Source organism: Phallusia mammillata, chromosome 5 (assembly GCF_965637545.1).
Source record: "Phallusia mammillata chromosome 5, kaPhaMamm4.hap1.1, whole genome shotgun sequence".
NCBI lineage: Eukaryota > Metazoa > Chordata > Ascidiacea > Phlebobranchia > Ascidiidae > Phallusia > Phallusia mammillata.
The window spans coordinates 2,903,166-2,925,344 of NC_137256.1; the positions used below are offsets into that span (position 1 = coordinate 2,903,166).

At 37.4% G+C, this 22,179-nt stretch overlaps 1 protein-coding gene, 1 long non-coding RNA gene and 1 pseudogene across 2 annotated transcripts; 2 read left to right on the forward strand and 1 right to left on the reverse strand.

The window, feature by feature from the left end:
- Positions 1–4,960: 4,960 nt before the first annotated feature.
- Positions 4,961–6,788, reverse strand: LOC145230292 (uncharacterized). The gene is made up of 3 exons (XR_013860620.1): positions 6,500–6,788; positions 6,041–6,157; positions 4,961–5,766 (listed from the first exon to the last, which is right to left on the reverse strand). It is a non-coding gene; the product is annotated as an uncharacterized LOC145230292 (long non-coding RNA).
- Positions 6,789–7,315: 527 nt separating this feature from the next.
- Positions 7,316–12,659, forward strand: LOC145228066 (uncharacterized). The gene is made up of 2 exons (XM_080093045.1): positions 7,316–7,442; positions 8,119–12,659. Exons 1-2 carry the CDS (start codon positions 7,316–7,318, stop codon positions 11,835–11,837), a joined length of 3,846 nt encoding a protein of 1,281 aa, XP_079949171.1. The 3' UTR covers positions 11,838–12,659.
- Positions 12,660–18,662: 6,003 nt separating this feature from the next.
- On the forward strand, positions 18,663–21,946 carry LOC145228067 (cytochrome P450 2J6-like; annotated as a pseudogene).
- The last annotated feature ends 233 nt before the right edge of the window (positions 21,947–22,179 follow it).

Here is a 22,179-nt window from a genome sequence, read left to right on the forward strand (position 1 = left end):
GTTGTTGTTTTTGTTACACTGCGTTTTTAGTGTACATTTTTTATCCACATTTAATACTGAGTAAAAATCCATAAGCACTTCCAAATGTTGAACCAGAATTATTTCACTGGGTGTGAGGTATTTTACTGCATTATTACTGAGGTACAGTTGTGGCGCTTTTCATTCTGAGTTTATTCAAAAGGTACAAAGTTAAGCTGCGCGGAATTGGATCAATGGCTTGAATAAAGAATGTATAATTCGTGTTTCATTTCTATTGACTTTTTGAGGAAAGTTTACTCCAGAAAAACAACAGGCGCAATGGGTTACCCTGGTAGAAACAGTAAATTTATAGTCAAGAGATAGGGGACAATTCAGGGAGCGTAAACTTGCTTGAAAAGAAAGCATATCAACGTCCTGTTGTTTCAGCTTTTGTTAAAAAACTTAATCACGTCACGATCCTTGACCCGTTAGTTTGAAACTTTGTGTTGTAAGCAAGCTTTATTGCGTCACTATCTATTGTTTCATATCAATTAGAAAACAATGACTATTCTTTAGTGCTAAACGATGCAGTGATTTACCTATTTCAGTTTTTTTTTCACATACCTTGGAAGAAATTGAGCATACGAAAGTTGTGTGTCCAATACAACTAATTCAACATTAAGTTGCGCTTATCCTATAAAAAGCAAAAACATACAGTTTATAGTTTGTTTTTGTCTTCGGTAGCTTACGACGATGTAGCAGTTTCTTGAGTATCACATGACTACCGGTATGCATATCACATGACTACCGGTATGCGTAAGGTCGCTAAAAGATTAAACAAACCTTTGGTCTTCAAATCTCACTTAACAAATGCCGACAAGTTCAAAGAAACATAAAATAGTTTAAAGGCTGTCTAAAACTTTTTGTGTGATACTGGCGTTCGTGCTCCAAGTCGTAAAATATAATAGCCTGGGAAAACTAGCAATATCAGTCACAAGGGACTATTCAAAAGGTTCGTTTGCAAACCGTTTGGCCTATGGAAACCGGATGATTTTGTCTCCAGCCGTTTGTGTTTAATGGCTGACAGTCTTAATCACCGTGCGACATTATTGTATGGTGTGGCGGTCATGCCCTTCGCGGCAAGATGATGTGCGCGTCTTATTTTCGTTTTGCTCATGGCAACAAGCTGAAACTTTGCAAGCTGCTACAGTTTACAATTCCACGTTGGCCTGTGAAAATCGTTTGCGTTTGCCTTAAACCGTTTGTCATCTGGAGCCTGTAGTGTATAGGCTACATTGGTCGACCGCGCAGAAAATATTTTTAAAGCGGTCATGCCCTGCGTTCGCTTATGATGCACGCCTCACATTTTCGATTTTATTATCAGATTTAAACGATATTTTGTATGCCTTTGCTGGATGTATTTAAAAGTTGACCTGTCTAAACCGTTTGTGTTTACCATAAACCGTTTGTCATCTGGAGCCTGTAAATGGTATATGTGTTGAGCGCGCAAACATCATTTTTAAAGCGTTTATGCCCTGCGTTCGCTTATGATGCACGCCCCTCATTTTCAATGTTATGATCAGATTTAAACAATATTTTGTATGCCTTTGCTGGATGTATTTTAAAGTTGACCTGTGAAAACCGTTTGCGTTTACCTTAAACCGTTTGTCATCTGGAGCCTGTAAATGGTATATGTGTTGAGCGCGCAAACATCATTTTTAAAGCGTTTATGCCCTGCGTTCGCTTATGATGCACGCCCCTCATTTTCAATGTTATGATCAGATTTAAACAATATTTTGTATGCCTTTGCTGGATGTATTTGAAAGTTGACCTGTGAAAACCGTTTGTGTTTACCATAAACCGTTTCTCATCTGGACCCTGTAAATGGCATATGTGTTGAGCGCGCAAACATCATTTTTAAAGCGTTTATGCCCTGCGTTCGCTTATGATGCACGCCCCTCATTTTCAATGTTATGATTAGATTTAAACGATATTTTGTATGCCTTTACTGGATGTATTTTAAAGTTGACCTGTGAAAACCGTTTGCGTTTACCTTAAACCGTTTGTCATCTGGAGCCTATATAGTCTACATTGGTCGAGCGTGCAAAAATCATTTTTAAAGCGGTCATGCCCTGCGTTCGCTTATGATGGACGCCTCTCATTTTCAATGTTAAGATTAGATTCAAACGATATTTTGTATGCCTTTGCTGGATGTATTTTAGAGTTGACCTTTGAAAATCGTTTGCGTTTACCTTAATCCGTTTGTCATCTGGAGTCTGTATAGTCTATCTGGGTCGAGCGCGCAAACAAAATCATTTTTAAAGCGGTTATGCCATGCCATGTAATATATGATGTACGGTTCTCATTTTCGATGTTATATTCAAATTTTAACAATATTTTGCAAGTGTTTACTGAATGTATTTTGGGGTTGACGTTTGAAAACGGTTTGCATATACCTCAAGCCATTACTGTTCTAAGACACGTTAAAGCCTGTACTAATGAAAATGATGAAACACAACAAATGCACAGTGAGGACAGCACTTTTTTATTGGAAAAAGATGTAGCATCTCATAAACCCAATTTCCACACTACAACATTTTCAAGTTGAGCCCTATAGTTATATGAAACCAGAAATAAATGTAAAGAGAATAATTAATTAGATTCACAGCATTTAGTTGATTGGTCAGTTAAAAACCTGCATTTACCAGTAGTGCATACTGAACAAGGATCTTTAAGTGAACAGACTCAAATAATAAAAATGTAATGCTGAAAATGTAATGATTTGCTGAATAACGCAAACGGTTTTCACAGGTCAACTTTAAAATACATCTAGCAAAGGCATAAAAAACATCGTTTCAATCTAAACACAACCTCATAAATGAGAGGCGTGCATCATAAGCGAACGCAGGGCATAACCGCTTTAATAATGATTTTTTTTGCGCGGTCGACCAATGTAGACTATACTAGCTCCAGATTTTAAACAGTTTAAGATAAACACAAACGGTTTTCACAGGTCAACTTCAAAATACAACCAGTAAAGGCATACAAAATATAGTTTAAATCTAATCAGAACCTCGAAAATGAGAGACGTGCATCATAAGCGAACGCAGGGCATGACCGCTTTAAAAATGATTTTTGCGCAGTCAACCAATCTAGCCTATACAGACTCCAGATGACAAACGGTTTAAGGTAAACGCAAACGGTTTTCACAGGTCAACTCTAAAATACATCCAGTAAAGGCTTACAAAATATCGTTTAAATCTGATCATAACATTGAAAATGAGAGGCGTGTATCATAAGCAAACGCAGGGCATGCCCGCTTTAAAAATGACTTTTTTACGCGGTCGACCAATGTAGCCTATACAGACTCCAGATGACAAGCGGTTTAAGGTAAACGCAAACGGTTTTCAAAGGTCAACTCTAAAATACATCCAGTAAAGGCATACAAAATATCGTTTAAATCTGATCATAACATTGAAAATGAGAGGCGTGTATCATAAGCGAACGCAGGGCATGCCCGCTTTAAAAATGACTTTTTTACGCGGTCGACCAATGTAGCCTATACAGACTCCAGATGACAAACGGTTTAAGGTAAACGCAAACGGTTTTCACAGGTCAACTCTAAAATACATCCAGTACAGGCATACAAAATATCTTTTGAATCTAGTCATAACCTTGAAAATGAGGGGCGTGCATCATAAGCAAACGCAGGGCATAAACGCTTTAAAAATGATTTTTGCGCGCTCGACACATATACCATTTACAGGCTCCAGACGACAAATGGTTTATGGTAAACACAAACGGTTTTGACAGGTCAACTTTTAAATACACCCAGCAAAGGCATACAAAATATCGTTTAAATCTGATAATAAAATCGAAAATGAGAGGCGTGCTTCATAAGCGAACGCAGGGCATGACCGCTTTAAAAATTTTAGTTTAATCTTTTAGCGACCTTACGCATACCGGTAGTCATATGATACTCAAGAAACTGCTACATCGTCGTAAGCTACCGAAGACAAAAACAAACTATAAACTGTATGTTTTTGCTTTTTATAGGATAAGCGCAACTTGAAGTTGAATTAGTTGTATTGGACACACAACTTTCGTATGCTCAATTTCTTCCAGGGTATGTGAAAAAAACCTTGAAATAGGTAAATCCCTGTATCGTTTAGCACTAAAGAATAGTCATTGTTTTCTAATTGATATGAAACAATAGATAGTGACGCAATAAAGCTTGCTTACAACACAAAGTTTCAAACTAACGGGTCAAGGATCGTGACGTGATTAAGTTTTTTAACAAAAGCTGAAACAACAGGACGTTGATATGCTTTGCTTTTAAGCAAGTTTACGCTCCCTGAATTGTCCCCTATCTCTTGACTATAAATTTACTATTTCTACCAGGGTAACCCATTGCGCCTGTTGTTTTTCTGGAGTAAACTTTCCTCAAAAAGTCAATAGAAATGAAACACGGATTATACATTCTTTATTCAAGCCATTGATCCAATTCCGTGCAGCTTAGCTTTGTACCTTTTGAATAAACTCAGAATGAAAAGCGCCACAACTGTACCTCAGTAATAATGCAGTAAAATACCTCACACCCAGTGAAATAATTCTGGTTCAACATTTGGAAGTGCTCATGGATTTTTACTCAGTATTAAATGTGGATAAAAAATGTACACTAAAAACGCAGTGTAACAAAAACAACAACAACAACAATACAATTTGCATTAAAATAAGAACAAAAAGCAACACAAATTAACAACTAGACTGGGACATATATATCAATCTAAATATCACACAACAATTGGAATAGATAGATTTGCTTATTATGTTGAACCTTTGGTCATATCTTGGGTAATGTGCTGTATGTGAAATGCAGAAAGTAGATTGAATGCAATCTATAGCCATGTAAAGGTTAAAGTTTCAAATAGTACACATATCCTTTCCTTGCATCTAACTTTTCCAGATTTTAAGGGTAAAATCTTCTTGCCTTCCCCTGTAGTAAAACACAAATTTAATGAAATAATTAAACACCATACAATCTAGTTTTGAAATTTTGGGGTTAATTAAAAGCAACTGTTTTTTTTTTCACCATCTTTACTTGATAACCAAATTGTTAGTTGCTAAAAAGCCTTTTTATGATACCATCAACTGATTACATGACAGTACTGCTATGTAATGATCATCATATAAAAATAGTGGAGCTGCAAACTAAACTATCTGCAGAATTTTGCACCAAAAATGTTGTTAACAATTGAAGATATCTGATCTAACTTTGAAAGTAGAGCTTATCTCAGTAGCAATAATGTGTATTTCATAAAAACGAAAGTTGATTGCAGGATTTTAGCTAGTTGAGAAAAATTGCACATAACAATCATCCAAAGAAAGCATGTGACATCACAAACAGGACAAAAACATTACAATTGTTCGCGAACAATTGCATTTTTGATAGTTGTCATTCAATAAAGGCTATTGTTTAGCAATGGAGAGAATCGATTCTCAATTCTACTTTGATTTAAACTTATTTAGTGGCACAAACTGACCCCAAATAAGATTATAGAATTACTTCAACCGCTTTGCAGCCCCCCCAAAAATTGCCTCACGGACCCCTAAAGGGCCGCGTACCCCAGTTTGGGAACCACTGGTCTATAGCCTTTGTGTCATTCCCCTATTTTAAACACAAAAAGCATGCTTTAAATTGTTTTTAGTCGGAAAATCCAACACTGCAATTGTTGTCAAATGACACCCAAGTGGCAAACCATAAGATGAGTTTGTATCGTGTTTTGGAGGATTCACCCATAGCTTCAACTGCAATTGCTCAATATAATAATAAATTTCAACTCAATACTAACTAAACAAAACATACAGTATATATTTTCAACCAATTTTAGTGTTTTTACCAGTCATTAATATTACAAGTGCTGAAGGAAACCAAATGAAATCAGTTATTAAAACTAGCCATGCTACCTTAGTCTTTCAAGCAATAGTTTCTAAAGTGTGTAAAACACTTCTATACCAAATATCAAAGTCATGAATGCTATATTAATCTGCCTTAAGTTCTTTACATCAACTGTTTACTTACACAATCATCTGTGGTTCACCAAATCTGACTCTCTGTCATTTGTCCTGTACAGGTTTCAACATTCAAATTTTCACCACCAGCCCAAACATTTCCAGATTTGTCCGGGTTGCATTTTTTCTGAAACAATTACGACCTTCTTTATAAAAAAAACCCATCTGTGTAGCTGCATTGATTATAATCAATGGAAGTTTTGCCTATGTGAGTAAAAAATCCCAACACCTTGATGTTTTTGTCCAAATCAAATACACAAGAGAACCCTGCAGGGGCACAGATGCTTGTCACTTTCAAGGCTGACAAACTCCTAAAACTATGCTGCTTCAGTCAAAACCTACTGCCTGTGTGTGAAGTGTGAACCCAGTTAATGTCCTCAGGTCAGACAAATATGTGATAGGCCTATGTCTCTCCTATATTAAAATGGTTTGCTATTTTTCACAAAATACTTAAATAAGTTAAACTTACCACCAATTTTTAGGAAACTCCATAAAAAAATCCATAAATTGAAGCCAGTGTTCTAAATTCCAACTTTCTACCGCAATGTAAGGTTCAGTTCAGCTGATTTAATTTGTCAACAAACAGCCACAAGCCACAACCGACAATAACAGCTCATAGGGTAACCCCCTAAGCTGTTCGTAATATCCATAGCATACCATGTCGCTTAAAGCGCAGAATCCATAACACGGAATATAATACGACAGCATAAAGGCCCGGGATTCTCCAGAATTCGACAGTTTTAAGCGCTTGAAATTAGACGGATCGGGTGGATTATGTCAGAAATCCTTCAGAAATCGTTGGCAAAAACTAGTGATGCACCGAAGTTTAGGTTGGCCGAAACATTTCGGCCGAATGTGCGTTTATGGTGATTTTTCGAAACCGATATTTTATTTACTACTGCCCAAACCGAACTTTTTTATGTGAGGAATTTGAAGCTTAAAGTTTAGTAAACGAACAATGTATTTGTATTAAATTAAATCGTTTTTAGAAAGCCCGTTTTTATTTGAATTTTATTTTTATTTTGGTAGGTTTGTACAGCTTTTATCCACCATAAATGTTTTGGACGTATTTGGGACGCCATGAACGAGTTTACTTGCACTACCCAAGTACGATTTTGTACAAAAACACCAATCATAACCAGTATTTCAGGTTCGGTCAAAATTATGAGGCCTTTTGGCCAAACGTTCGGTTTCGGCCCCGTTTTAAGGCTGGTTCGGTTACCTCAAAGTTGACCTCGCAGTTATGCCTTGCAATCAACTTTCAGTTTTTAACAGGATAGTTGTAATGGTAACTACTGTGTTAAAATCATACGCGACGATGCTGTTGTTATTGTTTCTGTTGATGGTTGTCGGGTGCGTGGATTCTGAATGTCCGGGTGAGGATTTCAGTCTTGCTCCTCGTGCTCATGCAAGTAAGAAAGCAAAATTTTGACCATTTTAGTTTGAAACCTTATGCTTACAATTTGGTATGTTCCCCCCCCCCCCCAAAAAAAAACAATTATATGACACAATTATTATTTTTCGACAACGCACATCAAATAAAAACTTGAAAATGCCGGTCGCTGGCTCCTATGTATAAGAAAAATTATTAAAAAAATGTTGACGGTTTCGGGGAAATTTGGTTTGAGGTGATGTTTTTAAATAAAACTGTAACATTAAAATCAACCCGAAACCTTAGTTTACACCCTTGTTTATGTCTAAATACCCGCGCCTATGCCATTAGACCAGCTATCAGTTACAAAGTTTTGTCTGGTGTGAGTGCATACGTTGGTAGCCCTACCCTTCAATAAATCACAGGAAACTAACTTTATTCTAGTCTTGTTTAACATTAAGAAAAGTGCGAAGAAGCTTCAACGCTATAATTTAAAACCTTGTTTGCAAGACTGGATTATCAAAGGCTTGTTTATCGAGTAGATGGAAAATCTGTGTCTTTCGTAATCAACCAGTATAGAAATATGTGATATTTTGCCGCTTTTAAAGTTACAACTCATAGAAATAAATTTTGAGAAGTTAGATACTGCCTAAAATTTGTCTTTTGATTTGCTCGTTAAATTATGTTTCGAAAATTGACCGCCTAAACATTTGCAGCACAGGAAAATCTCTCGGTGTGCGAGGAACCATATCTTTCTCCCAACTGTACCTGCCCTCCTTCAATGTTTGAATGTGCTTGTCAAAAGTTCGGTCGGTGTGGCGATAAACCAGGATGTATACTAATGCGGAAAGTTAGCAATCGTCGTAACAACTGTGGTGATTGGAGCGACGAGTTAAGTGATATTTGTCCCGAACACAGATTTCAGTGTGATTGCTTCAACACTACTTGTAAAAGTGGGTTTGGATGTATTAAGAAGAGTTTGCGATGTAACGAACGAGTTGATTGCTTAGATGGCAGTGATGAAATTAACTGCGCATGCGGAACTGATAAATTTGAGTGCGACTGTCACAAAACCAACAACTGTACATTCTCCCCGAGTGGCTGCGTTAAGAAAAAACAACAGTGCAATGGTCACAATGACTGTGGTGACTGGAGCGATGAAGTTAATTGCACATGTTCTGCTTACAAGATTGAATGTCCTTGTTACCAAAATAGAAACTGTACAGTTATACGTAGTTGCATTGGCAAAACTGACAAGTGTAATGGACGGAATGACTGTGGAGATTGGAGTGATGAAGCTAATTGCACTTGTCCGGACACCAAGTTCGAATGCGATTGTTACAAAACCAACAACTGCGTCAAAAATAATTGCATTGGAAAATCACGCTTGTGTAATGGACATAACGACTGCGGAGATTGGAGCGATGAAGTTAATTGCACTAATTGCAATCTTGATTACAGTTTTGAATGTGCTTGTTACAAAACAAACAACTGCAACCCTTCTATTGACGATGGTTGCATTAGCAAACATAAACAGTGTGATGGAAGTAATGACTGTGGAGATTGGAGTGATGAAATAAACTGCACGTATTCAGCTGATAAGTTCCAATGCAATTGTCTCGACAAACACAATTGTACTACGAGTGGTTTGTTTCCTAAAGTGTTGCAATGTGATGGTGTAAAACACTGTGAAGACAGGAGCGACGAAGAAAATTGCACTTGTCCAGCTAATAAATTTCAATGTGCCTGTGTTGGAACAAAACGATGTGTTGGAGTAGAGGGAAGTTGTATTGACCGTTCTATGTTGTGTGATGGAAAGCGTGACTGTATTGATGGTAGTGACGAGACACATTACACATGTAACTGCTCTGGAGTTTATGCAAGATGTCCATGTGATCCTGGTAACCAACATTGCCCATCTACTGGTAGATGCATACCTTTTGACTGGATTGGTGACGACATTGAAGATTGTTTTGAAGGTAGTGACAAACTTTGTACATCCCATAATATCACATGCAAATCTTGCTCCATGCTTGCTATAACTTGTAAGAGTGAACAACTTGCCAGGCATTTCGTGCATTCGACGGTTCTAGCAGTGTGCAATTCAGTTATTCAACGTTCTTGCGCTGATGACATCAACAGTTGCGCTCCCGAGAAAGTGATCTGTGTAACCGCCCAATGTGCAAATTCTTCTGAATTTTGTCACAATCTGTTTATTTGCAAAAATCAACAAGTTATCTTGTACAATCACTTTTGCGACGAAGTTGGTAATTCGGTCAGTGATTGCAATGACAAAAGCGACGAAATAATCGACGAGTTAGGATTTAAATGTTCTGGATCATCGAGAAAGGGTGTTTGTGTTTTGCCTCAAGCCAACGTCTACGATTCACAGGCTCAATGTTCTGATAAATCTGATCTTTGTTTTGTCAACGGACAGTTCCGATGTTTTCAATGCTTGGATAAAAAGTTAATCATCTCACCCAAACAAGTTTGTGACGGAATAGTGGATTGCTTTGACATGTCAGATGAATGTTTATGTCCAAATCAGAGTTTGTGTAGTAAAATAAGAGGAGATTGTCCCCCAAATGAAATGCATTGTTACAATAGTTCCACTTGCATTTCCCAGGAAGGGACTTTATGCAATACAAGCGTTCACTGTTCTCATAAAATTAACACCAAGTCTTGTTCCTTTTCTACGCACCCAAGACGAAACCAATGTTTACCAGAAAATGGAAAAAATCTCGATGAAATATTTAAATGTGCTGAAACTGACAATGTACATTTAAGAGATAGATTCCAATACCGCCTGAAACAAGGACACAAACCACAGGACTTGTTAAATTCGCTGTGTGACGGAAATCATCTTGACAACCTTGGACTTGCTGGTGAACTGTACTGTCAGAACACTTTTAAATGTTTTTCGAATTCGAAGTTTGTCCTAAAATCAAATGAGGTTTGCGATGGAAAAGTCGATTGTTACGATGGTTCAGACGAATTATTGGATCGTTGTCGCAGTGCTAGATATTACTGCAAAAGTAAGGGGGTAAATTCTATTGATAGAAAAACCGTTTGTGATGGAATTTATGATTGTGACAATGAATCTGATGAAAGCAGATGTCGTTGTGAAAAGAAACGTTTTTATTGCACAAACAAGGAGCCTTTGTCGATTGACTTAAAATTGGTGCACAATGGAATTCGTGATTGCTCGGACGGAAGTGACGAATGTGTAAACTTGGTCGAAAATCCATTTGCAGATGTCAACGAAATGATTTCAAATTCTTTTTATCGGGCAATTTTCTGGATAATGGCTCTGCTAGCATTGGGAGGAAATTCGTTTGTGTTTGTTGCGACTATCCGCAGCCTACAAAAAGTCAAAAAGGACAAAAACGTTTTTATAAACACCAGCGTTTTTATTCTAAATCTGAGTGTTTCTGATTTTTTCATGGGCATTTATCTGCTTGTTGTCATAGTGCAAGGAACTCGATTTTCTGGCTCGTATTGTTTGTTTGATAAGGAATGGAGATCAAGTAGTTTGTGCTCAGCACTAGGAGCGCTTTCAGTTCTTTCTACAGAAGCTTCTGCCTTTACTATGACAGCTATGACTACTTTTCGTCTTGTGTCAGCCTATAAACCATTTACAGTTCAAAGTGTTGGTGTGAGAAGAGTTTTACTTGCTGAACTATTTTGCTGGATTTCATCCATTCTATTGGCAACCATTCCTTTGCTGAATGTTATTTCTGGATATTTTGTAACTGATGTTTGGTTTCCAAATTACTTCTTTGGAAGTGATTTTGTTTCCAGGCAGAACATGTCTCAACTTGCAGAAAGAATTACCAATGTGAAGCCTGAAAGCTGGAACGAAGTAAAACAAACAATCAATAAGGCCTTTCCACGTAGTCCTGTTCAGGGAGAGTTTGGATATTATGGAGAAACCAGTGTCTGTATGCCACGTTTGTTTGCCAAATCCAGTGAATTTGCTTGGGAATATTCAACATTTATCATCACAATTAACTTCCTTATGTTCATCTACATGGTTATTGCATATGTTCTTATCTACAAACAGAGCAACCGCATGAAAGGATCCAGAAGCACTGATGTCAGCTCTAAGATGCAGAAGCGAATCTCGAGGTTGATTTTGACCGACTTCTGTTGCTGGATTCCGATTTGTATCATGGGATACTTGAGTGTTGGAGGAATCAAAATGCCACCGGATGCTTACGTGTTGAGCGCTTGTCTGTTGCTTCCAATCAACAGCGCCCTCAATCCCTTGCTTTACTCAAAGGCAATTGAAGATCAATTGTCTAATGCAAAGAAATTTGTGGGGGCAAAGATATCCTCATTGCGAGCTTCCATAAATCGCTCATCGGATTTAGCGGTGAAATACAACGCCGATATTAACCAAGAAGGCGATGGAGTGATTGAAATCACGGGATGAACTCAGTTTAAATAACATAAAACTTGTGTCAATGTCAAACATAATCGAATAAAACTCGAAAAAAACAAGTACAAATCGGACAAAAGTTCTGATTGTTGCTAAAACTAACTGATATTTTAAGTGATTCTATTGTATGAAATAATTTCCTGATAAATCTTGTGTTTTGTGAATATGTAACTGTAACCCATTTGTGTGAATATGTAGCGTATACAAAGCCTATTTGGGCAAAAATCTTTAAAAAAATAAGTTCCTGCAAATTAGAAGCCCCCCTCCCCTTTAAAGAAAAAGTTTATAACTTTGAATAAGAGACAAAAATGATTTGTAATGTTGTATGGCGTGAACCAATCGGTAAACGTTAATCTGGACATTTTTTGGACCAAACGGGTACGAAAAGGTATACTGTATTGATTACACATATATCAGTTGTACAGCGTATGTATAAAACCCACAGCATTGGTTAATGTCCAAACGCTGGCCGCGTAACGTGAATATAATCTTGCCCCCAGGGCTAATTAACTGTTGTTGTTCTGATGCTTTTTGTGGATTATTGTGCCTGATCTGCGCTGTCGCATTGAAAAGTGAACAGCCAATTGACTGTTTGCTAGTTTGTAACTTACAATTGAACACGTGTAAAACAAACGTTCAAGGAAAGTATGTTTTAAGAATAGCAAGTTACGTCGCGTTGTATGTTTTTTTATAAGGCTTTCGTTGTTTTCAAATGACGTCACGACGTTAGTTTGAAACATTACGTTTACCACACTTACCTACCACACTAAAAAATTCGGTCTGTGTTATATGTTGCCTGTGTTTGATTTATTTGAAATCACCAATATTTGTTGTTTTTATCGCATGCAGATTGGTTATTATATTAAACGGAATTAAGCTTAGAATAAGTTAGTTTAGATTTGGGACAAGGCTACCATAGGCAAGGAATGAGAATTTAAATACTAAGATAACTGATATGAAATTTAAATCACAAATTGACTAAAATCCACTTAAAACCCAACCAGAGGACCATTATTCTGTATTTAACATTGGGTGAAAATAAAAAACACAAAACGAAACCCAAATAATGAGTACCATTTAAAGTCAAAGCTTTATTCAAAATCACTTTAATTTCCTCGAAAAGATCAATAATTTCCGGCTGCGTTGGAGCGCCATTTCTCTCTCTGTATCTTTTTTTGGCACTGCGGGGTTGATAGCGGAGCTGTAAACTGACATGGACCCAAGCAAGGCCAGGATTGAGCCAGTTTCTTGAACTTGAATCCCAATCTCGAATTGATGCGAAAACCAAAACTTCATATAGATCTACAAAGCCAGTGCTTTTTCTGATTTTTGTTTGAAGAAAGGTTCCAATATCTGATGTTATAAACTGGGAAATGACTACTGGTTGAGTTAAGTGCAAAGTAGTAAAATATTACTGGAGATCCATCTTACCCCAGTAAAAAAAACTGTCTAATTGAAGTTAATTTTAACATTTTGTTGTTCTCGTTGCTCCACAGTGAAAATAAAAATTCAATAATTGTTATTTAGAAGTACATTAAGAACGTTTTGTTTACGTGGTGAACGATCGGATCATTAAAGCAGTAACTATTAAGCTAATTAAACACAATGCAACAATATCCTAGGTCTGCGGCCGTGATTGTTATGTGACTTAGGGTGTTCAACCTTGTATGGTATTCAAATTACGTGGTGTTCGAATCCCACTTTTGCTAACATGTTTAATTCGTGTAAAGAACATAAGGCAAGTTATTTCAGTCAAATAGAAGTTTTTCGTATTGAGCAAAGTCATGCCTTTAATATCAATAATTGTTTACACCAGTTTCAATTAGTGGCCAATATAAATCGTTGGTAAATAATGAAGTTCTTGTTATTGGCTTTGCTGTTGATTGTCGGGTGCGTGAAAGGTGAAGAATCGCTTGAGCATCGTGATGTTACAACTTCTAGTCCTTTTAGCTACAAATTCAGTGGCATTTGCCCCAAAAGCAGGTTTCAGTGTGATTGCTTCAACACCACTTGTAAAAGTCCTAACGGATGTATAGATGCTAGACTCCGGTGCAACATTGAACCTGATTGTCCAGACTGGAGTGATAAATTGAAGTGCACTTGTCCAGCTAATAAGTTTGCATGCGGCTGTTATAAAACAAAGACCTGCACATCTCGGTATCAGAGTTGCATGTACAAATTCTATCAATGCGATGGACGAAATGACTGTGGAGATTGGAGCGATGAGATTAATTGTACTTGTCCAGCTAGTAGACCGTTCGAATGCGCATGTTACAAAACAAAAAGCTGCTCACGTGACTGGGGTACTTGCCTTAACAAATACGGGCTATGCGATGGCAAAAACGGCTGTGGAGATTGGGGTGATGAAGCTAATTGCACTTGTCCAGCTGATAGACAGTTTGAATGTGCTTGTTATAAAACAAAGAACTGTACGCGTCACTGGGGCTGCATTCAGAAATGGCTGCAATGGGATGGAAGGAATGACTGTGGAGATTGGAGCGATGAATTTAATTGCACTTGCCCAGTTCGTAGACCGTTTGAATGTGCTTGTCGCAAAACGAAGAACTGTACAGGTGATGAAGGTTGCTTTAGTAGGGACATAGTTTGCAATGGACATAACAACTGTGGCGATTGGAGTGATGAAGTTAATTGCACTTTTCCAGCTGATAAGTTTGTGTGCGATTGCTACAAAACAAAAAACTGCACCAACACCTACGGCTACATTAGCCGAAACCTACAATGTGATGGAAGAAATCACTGTGGAGATTGGAGTGATGAAGCTAATTGCACTTGTCCAGCTTATACGTTTGAATGCGATTGCTACAAAACAAAGAACTGTACAAGTGGCTTGGGCTGCATTAGCATATACGGGAAATGCAATGGAGTAAATGACTGTGGAGATTGGAGTGATGAAGTTAACTGCACTTGTTCAGCTAATTATTTTGAGTGCGATTGCTACAAAACAAACAACTGTACACCTCGCTATGGTGCGGATGGTTGTATTAGCAAAGACAGTAAATGTAATGGAAGAAATGACTGTGGAGATTGGAGTGATGAAAAGAATTGCCCTTGCCCAACTAATCAATTTGAATGCGATTGTCACCAAACACACAACTGCACAACTTGGTATCATGGTTGTATCACCAAAGTTTGGCAATGTAATGGAATTAATGACTGTGGAGATTGGAGTGATGAAGTGAATTGCACTTGTTCAACTGATCAATTTGAATGTGCATGTGTTGGGACAAAACAATGCATTGGAATAAAGGGAAGTTGTATTGACCGATCTTTGATATGTGATGGAAATCGTGATTGTTTTGACGGAAGCGACGAGTCGAAAAATACTTGTGGATAGCTTTTAATAACTAAAATTGCCTGTGCATAGTGGACAACTTTCAGCATGTTGACTGCATTTTACTCATTGTAATGTTTTTGTGACCGTTTAAGCTGAATCGTACATATATATATATACAAGGTTGTTACCGCAAGTTTGATTTACTTATCATTTTTGTCCTTGGAAAATGATTTTATTTGCACATTTCATAACATCACATGTAAATCTTTCTTCATGTTTGCCATAGCTTGTAAGAACAAGCATCTTGTTTGCATTCAATACTTTCAGCAAATCAGTTGTTCAACTTGTATTTGCTGATAAGGAACATAAGCTATACGCACGGTTTTAAAAATAAACGCTCAACGTATCATAGATTGTTTGGAATTTCAGTTACAACTTTGTTTCACTTATCAAATCAAAACGCCAAGAGCTTTGGCATAGTGGCATAATAGAATGTATATTATCGCACGGCTAATGATGAGATTGGTTTGAAAACCACATTTGGGTGAAATTAGTTTCTTTTAGCATGTATAAGACCAGTGATTGTTATGTGACTTATTCAACCTTGTATGATCTTTAAACTTCACTCAGCCGAAGAACCTGCGTTGTTAGGTTCAGTAAATGATCTGATTTATTTTACTTCTATTGTGGGTTCGAATCCCACTGTTGCTATTCGTGTAAAGAACATAAAGCAAGTCGATTTAGCAGAATAGTAGTTTTTCCTATTTTGCTGTTAATTTTTGTTTACAACCAGTTTCAATTGATGGTTTTACACAATTGGTAGAATTGGATATAAATACATAATAATGTTCTGGTTATTGCTTTTGCTGTTAGTTATCGGATGCGTTAAAAGGTGAAGAACCACTTAAGCATTAGAGTGTTACCATTTCTAGTCCTTTCAGCTACAAATTCAGTGACATTTCTCCAAAAACAGGTTTCAGTGTGATTGCTTTAACACCACTTGTCAAGTTCAAACGGATGTATAGATGCTAGAGTACGGTGCAACATTAATTTGTTTAACTCCATGTACTTTATTTTAATTCGGCTGGGGGCGCAGTGCTGTTGATGTTGCTGACGTCATCGAGTTTTGTTTCTTCAGATATTGTTTGCTTTCGCTGAAGCGCAAGTCACGTGATGCGCTGTCGAGTTCCATCAACAAAAAGAAAAAAATAATGAACTGCAAAACAACATGTACGCAAGATTTCGTTTAGGTAATATATATTTACAGGATGGTGACATCACTTTGCCAAAAAGGGCGCAAGCAAAGTGTGTGTGTTTAGTTTCAACTATGAAATCTTACCTCCATTTCAAAAATATCGCAAATAAGCGTGATATCAAATTCCAACCTATAAGCGAAGATGCAAAAAGTTGTGTTACAATAAACAGCAGAAAGCTAGTTCTTTAACCCGCGTCACAACAAAACAACATAGTTCAGATAGTGTAATATAGAATACATGATATTTTGCTCATATGATCAATGCTTGTAGTTACATGAGTCTAAACAATATTGTGTAGCATCTCTTGTGACTTATGACGTCAATCAACGCCTCTACAGCTTGTAGAAGTGAAAATCTACGATATAGGGTAAAGGTTACTTTTGTAGCCTACAGTTCGAAAACCTGGTAAACCATTCAGGTAACTTTTTTAAAACCATGGTAGGAATACTACAGTGCGGTAAAAATGTAATACTGATGACATTAAACCCAAGTCTACCGACCTTCAGATACAACTGCCCCCTTTTCAGAATTTTGAAAATCCGTTTAATCATTTCACAATTATGCACTACCCCAATCCATTGAATGGGCCCTCTTTTTATCACATGTTAACAACTTGAAATCGTTGTTGTTGATAACCTTTGTGAGTCATACAATCTAACTAGTGTATATTTATACAATTTCGCAGATCCGTTTCGTTCTGCTAATCAAATCAATGCATTGGAAGTGATTCGCAACAGTACTCCACAACACAGATTATTCGTGGCTGCGTTCAAATGCCCTATAACCCACATCCACAGATGCTATTATTACGGGGTGCTCAACACGAAAGGAGAAATTGCCTTTTTACTGTTGTTTAACAATCTGCTGAGATTGTAACATTTCATCATTCTATTCAATTCCTTGTTGCAAAGTCCAATTCAATTGTTTAATGGGTGGTTACGTTTTTAATTCCGAAATCCTTCTTTTGTACGTTGAATGGCCGCAGGTTTACGGCTTTTTGAGGATTAGACAATATACGCAAGCCGCGTAAAAAGCATTTTTGTTTGATGTCACCCTTCATCTGACTGGAACCAAAGATGAAATATCTTGGGCATAAAGAGTCAGGTACAAAAAATGCGAAAGTATTTTTGACCTTCGCTCTATGATCGTATGCAAGTCACTTTTGTATTAACTGAGCTCCGGGGTCACTCACTTTATACTTTAAATGTGTGATTGACTGTTAATAACATTTTCAATAACATGCTACGTGCCTGGGTTTGATACAACCCTTATACAGCATATGTAACTTAAGTCAAAGTTGTAGAGTTGCAAACCGGTAGGACATCAAAATCCAACCCTGAACAAAAGTACGATTTTTAAATGTGAAATTTGACACAATTAAGACTGAATGTAAAGTCAGGTCCGAACCAAGTCTGTTTCGATTTAAACTAAGCTATCCCCAACAGACAAGCCCGGTCTGACGTACAGCTCTGCCTTACCTCATAGTCCACAAACTGCTGAGTAATCGGTGCATCGACCTTGTTTCACTTCGTCGCCATCGCGTTGTTTTCTCAGCTTGAACTTTCGCTTAGATATTACAGCGTCTAAATCACGCACCTCACGCGTGGGAATCTGTTGTACCAGCAATAACGGGCGACTAAATTTTTCCCCTTTCGCAAAGCAGAATAGAGGGCAACACTTAAATGATGTTTAATGTAGGTTGTTTTGCGCCAAACATGTGCTTTAAGTTTGTAAGTGTATTATGTCTTAAGTTATGTGGCCTGAGGAGAACGTTGAGACTATTAGGTTGGAAGTACGTGCTCTACTGGCTTTTCAATTAAATGTTAGCTGCCTCAAGCTTTTTAGTTTGGCAACATCAATTTTTATACAAGGCATCAATTGCCAGGTTAAAAGGACATTGAACGCGTCGTCTTGTTTGCTTATGTTGGACTTGAACGCATGGTGAACGTGGACCCAAATACCGACGGTTCTAGATCATGCCTCACACGAGAAGAGCTGATATAAAACTCATAGGGCACAGCAGCATGTTTTACCGTATCGGTAAGCAGCATAATAAGGAAATAACCTGATTTCTAATATTTAGGGTTCATGTACATGCCGGTTTGTTTAACGGTCATTCCTAATTTTAAGTGTTTTCAATTGGTTTGATCCGACAAATTTTTATCTTTGAGCAATTTAAAAGAGTTTACTAGTCTAAACTTGTTTAACAGTCATGGTTGTTTCACAGAAACTTTCTCAAAAAGATTGTATTACATTTGACTACTTGCAATGAATTTTGCCAGTGACTACTTTTTTGAAACTGCAAACTTCCTAAAATGGAACCAAACCGAGGTTTTACTGGGATTCGCCGTTTTCATGTTGATCTACTACTGGTACCGAAAACCCCCGGGTTTCCCCCGTGGCCCCAGAGGTATACCCGTGCCAGGAGTGGTTCCATTTATGGGTAAATTTTTCCAAGAACTTTGCGTGATTGGAGCAAGAAGTATGGAACCATAATGGGTGTGAGGCTTGGAAGAAGAGATGTGGTTGTGTTGAACGACTTTGATACAATACAAGAGGTAGACAAGCTTTTAGGGTAGTGGGTAATTTGGGAAACTCTAATCACAAAATTTTGCAACTCGACAATTGATGTACAAAATGAACTGAGTTTGCACAATAATACCTATAACTTTATGTTCTTACGGTAAACGAGGATCGCTTTCTTAAGAGTTTAATGCATTTTAGGCATTAGTAAAAAACAAAGAATCCTTCTCCGGTCGTACGGTCAATAAACATTTTCACGGAATCGCTGCACGTAGCAACGACGCAACTTGGGAATCAATGCGACGATTTGGAATTACCACTTTGCGAGGGTAGGAATGACTACCCATTTTATGTGTCAATAATAGAAGGTCGTAACCAAGACAAGATCTAAAAAGCGGGACATTTTTGCAGGGAGGAGGGGTGAATTCCAGCGTTTACTTTCAGATTGAGGTCGTGTTTCAAGTCTGCTGATAACTCTGTATTCGTCTCGATAAAACACATTGTACTTAATATTCAAAGCAGAATTAAACGTTGCTCCTTTTTTGTTCAATTATTATTTACATAACATACATTGCCAATTGGTATTTTTAGTTATTGCTGAGTCAGCAATTTTCTCAGAGATTACTATTTAACAATGTAATAAAGTAATCTTCACTTCTTATGTTGCGATACAATTGTCTTTAGATACGGCGTTGGCAAGAAAAGCATGCAGGAAAGAGTGCAAGACGAGGTTGGACATTTAAACGAAGTCATTCAACGCATGGAAGGAAAAGCTTTCGACATTCGAGTAAATAAAAGTTGTTTGCATAATTTGAAGTGTTTGCATACAAACTACAAACATGGTTCATTGTTTACTTATCATTAGCCCAACGTCATAACACTAAAAAAGTGAAGGTGGTAACTTACCAATATGCGCGAATAACCATTCGTAATTTTTTCTGCAATAGCCTACCAGTCATTTTTGAATGCAGGTGTTTGCAAAACAACAAAGTCCAAAAACATTACGGGTGTAACGTGTAACAATACATTTAAGTTGTTGCATTGTATTTTGGCATTTTTAGCTGGCCTTGTCGAACGCGGTTTCAAACAACATATATAGTGTGATATTCGGACAAAGATTCGACTACGACGATGAAAAGTTTCAGGACATGATGAACAATATATCAGACATGTAAGCAATTTATTTGTCACATGGGCCAAGCAACAAGCAAGTGTCTCAATGTTGTCACCATGTGATTTTAATATCAATGTGGAGAATAGGTTGGGTTGTTACTGACTTAAAACTGTGTTTTTCAGTAAATGCTTATCGAGTAATCTTATTTTTGTGATGTAGTTGATATGTCCCTGGTAAAGTGAAACAGTAACAAAATGGATTGGTTATTTCAGCACGTTTAATTTCATGTTTTCTGATTTAAGCAAAGGCCATACAGCAGATCTCTTGTCACAAGCTGTACTGATGAGACCTTATAGGTCGAACAATAAGACCGCAACTGATTGTTTTGTTTTGCAACAGACTCTCCCATCCCGACGTAACGAAAACAGTTCGAATAGTAATGTGTCTGCCATTTCTCACAAGAACACCTTTTCTCGCCTAAAACATACAAAAGTTTCTAAAGTTCAATTCAAATGTGTTCGGTAAGATTTAGGCGGAAAAATTCAATTTTTCGGATAAAAAACTTGGAAAAACAACAACACAAAACTGTTGATCATTTTCCAGATTTCGTTGCGAACATCATTTCAAACCACAAGAAGAGTTTTGACCCTGACCACTTACGTGATGTAATCGATGCCGACATTGCTGAAATTAATAAGGAAAAGATATACTTCTCAATAAGTTAATGTACAAACGTTTTGTTTTAAATCTTGTGCTTGCATAGTTTGCCATCTGTGTGACTCGCACATATTATTGTGCAAATTTTAAAACGATGGCTCTATGGACATGTATGGGCTAAAACAGCAATTTGCGATCAATTTAAAATCAAAACTACGTTTTGCAGGATGATAATCTTCTTCACTTTATTCGCGACCTTTTTATTGCTGGAACCGAAACGACAACGTCCACTCTGAGATGGGGAATCTTGTGTTTGCTTCACTATCCTGAGGAACATAGAAAGATGTATCAGGAAATTTACAAAGTCCTTGGTAGGGGTTTAATTGGAACTGTCGCTTTTAAGTAGAACATCTTGAACGCTTTGACGAAGCATAATTTATCTATTTGTAGAAAAAACAGCAAAAAAAATTAAAATCCTTTCTCAAGGTCATGATGGGGTCGTGTCAATGTCACACCGATGTGGGCTTCCCTACACACAAGCATTTATCGAGGAGGTTTACAGATACCGAACATTAGCACCACTTTCTCTTCAACATAAAACGACAGAAGACACCACGTTGAGGGGATTTTTTTAGTCCCAAAGGAACAAGCGTAAGTATTTATACCCAAAATACATAGGATTCCAGTATGTTTGCCCAAATTAGAAGATTGCCTCCAAGTTGGAAGGTTGAAACTCAAATTTTAAATGATATAAATATTGATATACTTTCATAAAACAAGATTGTGCCCAATATTTGGGCTGTGCACAACGACCCGAAGATTTTCAACCAACCAGAACGGTTTTCCCGAACGTCATCTTGACGCTGAACGCCGATTCGTCAAATCTTATCACGTGATTCCGTTCTCGGTTGGACCTCATTATTGTCTGGGAGAGCAGCTGGCCAGAATAGAAGTTTTCATATTTCTCGTCAGTCTTGTTCAAAAATTTGAGTTTCTTCCTGACCCTGAGACCGGGGAGTTGCCCGATATCGATGCCGGGGTGGTATTAATGGTTTTATACCACCTCCCTATGCAGTTGTTGCTAAGGAACGTTAATGTCCGGTCTCTGGTGGCCAATTATATTCAGAAATAAATTCCGCAATTGCCACCCCTGTAGTATAGTTGAAGTAATTTGCGTTGACAGTTTTAGTTGCTAACTCAGACTACAAATATTTTGTGATTTTAAGTTTTCGTGCTTGAATTTATTTGTACACAATCATTTTGCACTCTTGATTATTTTTGTTGGGATAAATTGTTCTTTTTACCAGCTTAAGACTTTTCATGTCACGAAACAGGTCTTAGTGCACCAACAAACTGTTTGTGAGATTTATGCTTTTATAAACTAAGCCAATAAGCCTGCTCTCAAACCTGTCAAAGGTAGTAGAAAGATTGGTTTACAATAGAGTATACTCATTCTTAATAACAACGAACTTTTTTTCCAACTCCCAGTTT

Coding starts and splice junctions, on each gene's coding strand:
- LOC145228066 (XM_080093045.1), top strand. CDS start 7,316: ATGGTAACTACTGTGTTAAAATCATACGCGACGATGCTGTTGTTATTG. Junction 7,443..8,118: donor TGCTCCTCGTGCTCATGCAA/GTAAGAAAGCAA, acceptor AAACATTTGCAG/CACAGGAAAATCTCTCGGTG.